Below are 7,610 nucleotides of genomic sequence, written 5' to 3' on the forward strand. Positions count from 1 at the left end.
GCAGGCATCCCCTCCTCTCCTGTTTACAATGTCTGGTTCCTGTTTATTTTTGGATAAAGCACTACATCTAGACTTCCCTCAATTCTAGTGTCATTTATTTATTTTAGTATGAAAATTTTCTAATGAGAAATGTAATATATAGGGGGGACTGGAGAGATGGCTCAGCAGTTAAGAGCACTGACTGCTCTTTCAAAGGACCTGAGTTCAATTCCCCGTACCCACATGGTGGCTCACAACCATCTATAATGAGATCTGGTGCCTTATTTTGACATGCAGGTATACATGCAGAGCACTCATACATAAAATATAAATAAATATATAAAAAAAAGTAATATGCAGGGCATTAAAGATGGCTCAACAGTTAAGAGCACGGGTTGCTCTTCCAGAAGACCTGGTTTCAGTTCCTAGCACCCCATGACAACTAATGCCCTCTTCTGGAGTCCTTGGTCACTAGGCATTCAAGTGGTACCCAGGCATACATGCAGGCAAGACACTCATACACATGAAATAAAAAAATTTAGAAAAGTAATAAATGGTTATTGTAGAAAAATTGGAAACATATTTTAAATAAATGAAAATAAAGTTGGCTGTAGTTCATTCCTTCGAAATATCCACAGATAATGTTTGATGAATTTCACCATGTATGAATGCATCATGACTCAGGTGACAGGGCCTGATGATTGGATATTTGTGCTGTTTCTGTGTTTTTTGTTTTTGCTTTTAGATTTATGAACTCTATCTGCATGTACACCTTTATGCCAGAAGAGGGCATCAGATCCCACTATAGACAGTTGTTAGCCACTGCGTGGTTGCTGGGAATTGAATTCAGGTCCTCTGCAAGAGCAAAAATTCTCTAAACTGCTGAGCCATTTCTCCAGTCTTTTGGTTCCTTTTATTGACAATCTAAAAAAGGCTGCGCTGAACATCCTTCTGCACCAATCCTTGTATGAGTCTCAGACTTAAGACTTTCTACCGAAGAGTACTTCTGCCAGATAATTCACAGGTCTAGGAATGCTAAGTGCGCTATGTAGACTACGGGTTCTTCAGGGCAGTTATCACTAATCCACAGGGTTCTGCTATTGAAGGCATGTGAGTTCTCCCCACCAGAACACTACCGTTCCAGATAAAATAATATTCAAGAATGGAGAAGTAAAGCATAAGAAGGATCCCATCTTGTTTGTCATGGGTGCTGGGACTGTGTGCATCCTGACAAGTGCCTCATCACTGAGGCATGGTTTTTCAAGTCACCAGGAGCCCTTGACAGCAGTACTTGACAATTCTTGACATCTTAGACTGGACGATTTGTTCTGTAGTCTGAGATGGCTCAGCATCTCTGGCTAACCATTGGATGATGACAGTGATGGTGGTACCCTTCCTTCCAATCTTTATAACCCAAAATACCAAGCCAGGAGGTGGTGGCACACGCCTTTAATCCCAGCACTTGGGAGGCAGAGGCAGGTGGATCTCTGTGAGTTCAAGGCCAGTCTGTTCTACAGAGCTCAGTTCTCTGAGCTTCAAAGCTACAGAGAAATTCTGTCTCAAACAAAACCAAACCAAAACACCTCCAGATACTCCCAAATATCCCCTGGGAATCACCCCCTAGTTAAGAACAGCTGTTACACTGCATGATCTCTTTATTGGCTTTAAGTAATAGAACTAATTCTAAACAAACATGCGGAACTTGTGCAAATAATCTTAATGGTGTCTTGGAACCCAGGGGCATGGATGCTATGGGCCTTCTCTTTGTGGGTGAGATTCTTTCTTTCCTCTCGTTGCAGACTGGCTCACTGTACATGCTTTGGTACTTGGAGAGAAAGGACACCTCTAGCACGTCTGAGACTAGTGAGAAGTCATGACTGCAGTAGAATCTCTTTCCAAATTCAGATTGGAGAGAGGGACTCTGACTGGCCTGGACTAGCTGGGTTGTGCATGACTGATTCAGTGGTGAGTACTGCTGTCCAGGGAACACAGGACACAGGCCCCTGGGAGTCTTGCTGCAATTGCTATGCACATGTGTAGTTCTTGGGAAGGAAGCAGGTGGACCACCCGTGTAGGAATCCCCTAGACAGTGCACATTTGAGGGAGGTTTAGCAAGTACACGCACAACTAACTGTACAGCTATCCGAGCTGCACACTGCCTGTGTGCAGGGGATGTCTTCAAGCTTGACTCTTGTCTCAGTCCCACTAGACTTCCTGCTAGGCTTACAGGTGACAACTATTGTGCCACCCAGGCTTTGGTTTAGGGGTCTCTGTGGGGCAGCATAGCTTACTCAGGCAAGTCCACTCTAGAGAGAGAACTTTAGAGTCTGGCATTTGCAAGTCCATAAAGATGTTTTATGTAGGAAATCGCTGCAGTCTTCCTTCATGGAACTGGCTGGAGTGTGCAGACACTGGGGCTGTGCCGGCCAATGCTCTGCCACTGTGCTCTCAGGGACTCAGCCTCAGCCTCCAAGAAGGGGGCAGTTGGTGCTTGATCAGTACTGCCCCGAGGCCAAGCCTCTGGGTAGCAGGTTATTGCCTGAGAGGACCCTGCCCCTAGGGCTGCTGGATCCCTACTGGTTGTTTTGACACACTGATTTATAAGGACTGCCCACCTCCTCCCAAGCCATAAATATCCCAAAGGCTGAATATGATCTATTCACCTCCTCTGTGCCCAGCAGTGCTGTTGTTTTGAAGTTTTATTTATTTTTATTTTATGCATATAGGTGTTTTCCCTGCATGTATGTCTGTGCACCACATATGCTTCACATGTCTGCCCACAGAGGCACAAGAGGGCATCGGATTCCCTGAAACTGGAGTTACAGGTGGTTGTGGGCTGTTGGGAACTGAACCCAGGACTTCTGGGAGAGCGACCGTGCTCTTAACTGCTGAGCTGTCTCTCTGGCCCCACACATTGTACAGTAGAGGAATAAGTGAGCCTCACCCTGTGCCAGGGTATGTATGAACAACCCACAAAGTAGACACTTTTATTAAGGCCATTTCACAGATGCTGAGGTTGGAGCCCAGGAAGGTAACAAGTCTGTGATCACCCAGCACCAGAGCCCTCACCCATCGAAGGGCTCTGGGTTTTTAGAGGAAGCTTCCCTGAATGACTCTGTTTTGAGAGGACAGTCAGAAGCAGCTTGTTGAGCAGTGGACTTAGGAATTCAGAGTTTTTCTGAAGAAGTAGTGATCACAGAATATCTTTATTGCAATAAGATGTGGACAGCTTTCACATTACATTTGTCTTCCCAAAGACAAGATCTCGCTCTGTTGCCCAGGCTGGTCCCAAATTGTGATCCTTCTGAGTGCTGGGACTACAGGCACATACCACCATGCCTTGCTTGCAATATACTGTTTAGAGATTCTGTTTTGGCTATTGTTTGTCTTGTTTTGTTTGAGGAAGGGTCTTGCTGTCTAGTCCTGGAATTGACTATGTAGACCAAAGTGGCCAAAAGCTCAAGGGCAATCCTCCTCAGGAGGCAGAGGCAAGCAGATCTCTGGGAGTTTGAAGCCAGCCTGGTCTACTATTATGGAACATTTGTTTACACTATGTGAAGCTGTGTCACAGTGGTTGGTTTAATAAAGAGCTGAATGGTCAATAGCTAAACAGGAGAAAATAGGTGGGACTTCCCAGGAGAGAGAAGAACTCTGGGAAGAAGAGAAGCAGGAGATGCCATTCAGACATAGAGAGAATCAGACATACATAATGGAGAAGAGGTAAAGAATCACATGGTAGATGTAAATTAATAGGAACAGGCTAATTTAAGTTATAAGTGTTAGTTGGGAAAAAGCCTAAGCTAAGGCCAAGCTTTCATAATTAGCAAGTCTCCGTGTCATTATTTGTGAGCTGGTAGCCCAAAGGAAAGTCCAACTACACTCTACATAGTGAGTTTCAGGCAAGTTAGGGCTAAGCAGACAGACCCTGTCTCAAAACAAAAACAAAAGCAAAAAACAAGTACTTTTCTAATTAGTGTCATTTTAGATGCTGTGCAGTAGAGGCAGCCATCATCTCCACCCCAGGGAGGGAACTAAACTCTAAGAGAAATGACCCTTCCAAAACCCCCACAGGCATGTGCTGCGACTTCATTTGCTCTCTGTGGCAGCTCATGAGAGTATTGGGTTGTTGCCAGCTCACAGACATACTATGTGAGGCTGGTATGTAAGAGAGTTGAGGCTCAAACCCAGACTAGGAGGCTCTTGAGCACCAACTTGCTTTTCAAGGATGGTTCATCTTTGCTGAATGAATGGCAGGGAGACAGGGAGAGATGGGGAGGAAGAGAGGGTGAGGGAGAGGAGGAGGGGGGAGAGAGATAGAGATGATAAAGATAGCTAGCTACTTAGATGGATGGATGGATAGATAAATGGATGGATGGATAGAAACATAGTAGATGGATGGATGAATGGATAGATAGATACATAGATGGATAGATACATGGATGGATGGATGGATAGATAGATACATAGATACATGGATGGATGGATGGATGGATAGATAGATACATAGATGGATGGATGGATAGACACATAGATGGATGGATGGATAGATACATAGATGGATGGATGGATGGATAGATAGATAGATACATAGATACATAGATGGATGGATGGATGGATGGATAGATACATACATAGATACATGGATGGATGGATGGATGGATAGATACATGGATGGATGGATGGATAGATACATGGATGGATGGATGGATACATAGATACATAGATGGATAGATACATGGATGGATGGATGGATGGATAGATAGATACATAGATGGATGGATGGATAGACACATAGATGGATGGATGGATGATGATAGATAGATACATAGATACATAGATGGATGGATGGATACATACATAGATATCAAACACATTAGGAAACGGTAGGAGGAACAGAGGTGAAAGCAGAATGGATGTAATCAGTGTTTGCTCTGAAGGGCCCCTGAGTGGTTGCTGAATGACTGACTGACACACACTGGACCTGAAACATCCATCCTGCCTCAGATCCTGCTTTTTTTTATCTGATGGAAATAATTGGTGGGGCAGAGCCTGCGTCTTTCCCCTGAAGTGTGTTGGAAGGACGCCACTGGGCACTTTAGTATTGTGCTGCCTGGAGAGAAGGCAGCCTGAGTTGCAGTTACTGTGAGATGTCTAGGACATCACTTAAAAATATTCAATCAACTACACCTTGGGACTCCAGCTCAGTTACAGTGTATTTTAGGGGAGGACACTGGGGTGTTCGGAGGCACTGAGACCTGAGGTGCTCCCCTCCAGTACCCTTCCCCTCCCAGCCTAGGCCATTTCAGTGGTACCCACTGTTATATACTCTTGGAGAATTTACACAGCCTTACCAGACACCCTGTGCCAGAAAGTCTTGGTATACATTCTGAGGTACAAAGGTCGCTTTCCCAGGTGGTGAAAATATAATTGAGGGTTTGTTCTTCTCCCTGGGGGATGCCCGATGTCCTGCCCTTGATTGACAAGGCTGGTTCTCTGAGCTGGTTCACTTATTTGGTGAGTCAGAGCATCCCTGGCCTTCAAGGGGGCAGAGAGATACTCCATGCAGGAAACAGGGATGTGGGATGATGTCTTTGACAGAGACAAGGGGCTGATTCACACAGAGGCTGAGGTGAAGATCGAGACCCTGCAAAAGACTTTATCCACCTTAGAGGCTTCCTAGCTAGAGAAATCCAGATACAAGATGGCATCCAGGACTTCTGGGGAAGTGGGTGTACTTCCCAGGGCTAGTACTGAATCGTCTCCCTGGAGACCCGAGGCAGGCATGGTAAGACAAGTACAGGGTAGTGGTAAAGATTGGAGGAATCCTCATGCCAATGGGACCTCTCTTGCTTGGGAAGCTGGAGGGAGTCCCCCAGGGGCCAGCAGAGGCCGAGTATGTCCTTTCCACGCGAAAAGAGGTAATAAAACAGGGCGTGATAGGAAGTCTTCCACATCCCAGGGTTGGGCATCTGAGCATCTTTGGCTAACAGAGAGCTCGGGTGAGCAACGAGGAACTTAGGTGCCTGTAGTCATCAGTAAGCCAGAATTCCGTGGTTAGAGGTTTCTCAGGGAGTGCCCTATATGAAACCTGTTCTTAATTACCTTAAAGGAGGGAAACCATGCATGCATTAAGCTCATTTATGTAAGTTCTAGAGCCATCCGTGTGAATCCACAGTGACAGAAATGAAAACATGGTAGGCCCAGTGGGGGTTTTCTGAGGCTGTGGGGATATTTATTCCATATCCTGATTTATGTGCTGTTATCTGGGGTATACACTTGCCTAAGCGTATTAATCTGCTCACTTAAAATTTTACTGAATACAAATCATATATCAAATAAATAAGCAAAGCCATCATGTCACACTATGCTTAGAGGGGAAACTTTTCTTCTCTACTGTAGGGAGGTAGATGGCTGCGTGTCCCACCCCCGCCCCCAGGCAGGGAGCAGTTGGGTGAGCTGGAAGGTCGTTGGCCTCTGAATCTAACCTTGTTCCATCATTGCTATTGTGATCTTAGATGACTGGATTTCCAGCGTTCTAACCCTGAGCCGGGCTGGCAGTTGGGGTGGGGTTGTGATAACCAAAGTGCCCATGGGCACCTTGCCACATTATTCATTCACCTCCTGCAGGAAGCCTTCCCGGGCTTCTCGTGGCCTCCGCAAGTGCCTTCCTCGACTCCAAACACCAGCTTTGGCATGTGTGTGATTCCAACCTCCGTGTTGACAACAGTGTACTCTGACAGGTACAGAACCTTGCTGTGTTTGGCAAACACCATGCTATAAATAGGGAATCTGAAAGCACCCAGAGCCTGCTGTGTTATATATTTGTGGACCCTGTAATGGCTAATCTTGGTTGTCAACTTGAGTACATCTGAAATCAACCAAAAACCCAAGCTGCTGGGCACTCCTCTGAAGGAATTTCTAAATCGGATTATTTGAAGCAGAGAGATCTACCCTAAATCTGGGTCACATCTTCTGGTGGCATTGCAGGTAAAATGACACAGAAGACGGTGGCTTGGCCTTCTCCTTGCTTGCCCTCCCTCTTGCAGGCAAAGTCATTTATCCTGTTGCTGAAGCCAGGATTCCAATAGACAGAAGACAAGAAACTCTTCAGGAATACTCCAGGATTCCAGCACCAGATTGGGACTGTTGAGATATGCAGTAATTATGGAATTCTTCATCTCTCTGAGGCAAGGCAGCCACCGCAAGACTAGCCAGACCACAGCCTGTAAGGCACTGTAATAAATATCCTTTAAATGTAATTATTTAATATATTATACATTCATTCTACCAGTCCTTTTTTTCTTTTTTCTTTTTGTTTTTTTGGACAGGGTTTCTCTGTGTAGCCCTGGTTGTCCTTAATAACTCACTCTGTAGAACAGGCTGGCCTCAAACTCAGAGATCTGCCTGCCTCTGCCTCCAGAGTCCTGGGATTAAAGGTGTATGCAACCACTACCCAGCAGTTCTGTTTCTTTAGAGAACCCTGACACAGCCCTACCTTCTGTATCTCTACTCCTTTCTCAGCTTTCACATCTTGGGGGCAAGGCCTAGGCCTTACTCAGCTCTGCATCTCTCCTACTTGTTATGAGTTCAATAAATCCTTGGCCAGTGAGTAGCTAATAGGTAAATTGGAG

At 45.5% G+C, this 7,610-nt stretch overlaps 1 protein-coding gene across 5 annotated transcripts in view; it reads left to right on the forward strand.

The window, feature by feature from the left end:
• Positions 1-7,266, forward strand: part of Mdm4 (MDM4 regulator of p53) — a 65,627-nt gene extending 58,361 nt beyond the window's left edge. For 2 of the 5 annotated variants that reach the window (XR_005874333.1, XM_040738985.1), the window contains 2 exons: positions 1,779-1,944; positions 7,026-7,266. Coding sequence is in view for 4 of the 5 variants with exons in the window: in XM_040738985.1 (XP_040594919.1) it covers positions 1,779-1,944; positions 7,026-7,067 (208 nt within the window). In the remaining variant the exon portion in view is untranslated. Of the gene's footprint in view, positions 1-1,778; positions 1,945-6,606 lie in introns of all 5 variants that reach the window. The other 3 variants (XM_040738984.1, XM_040738983.1, XM_040738982.1) reach the window with 3 other exon arrangements.
• Positions 7,267-7,610: the final 344 nt, after the last annotated feature.

The sequence above is a fragment of the Mesocricetus auratus genome, unplaced genomic scaffold, assembly GCF_017639785.1.
Source record: "Mesocricetus auratus isolate SY011 unplaced genomic scaffold, BCM_Maur_2.0 Super-Scaffold_100676, whole genome shotgun sequence".
NCBI lineage: Eukaryota > Metazoa > Chordata > Mammalia > Rodentia > Cricetidae > Mesocricetus > Mesocricetus auratus.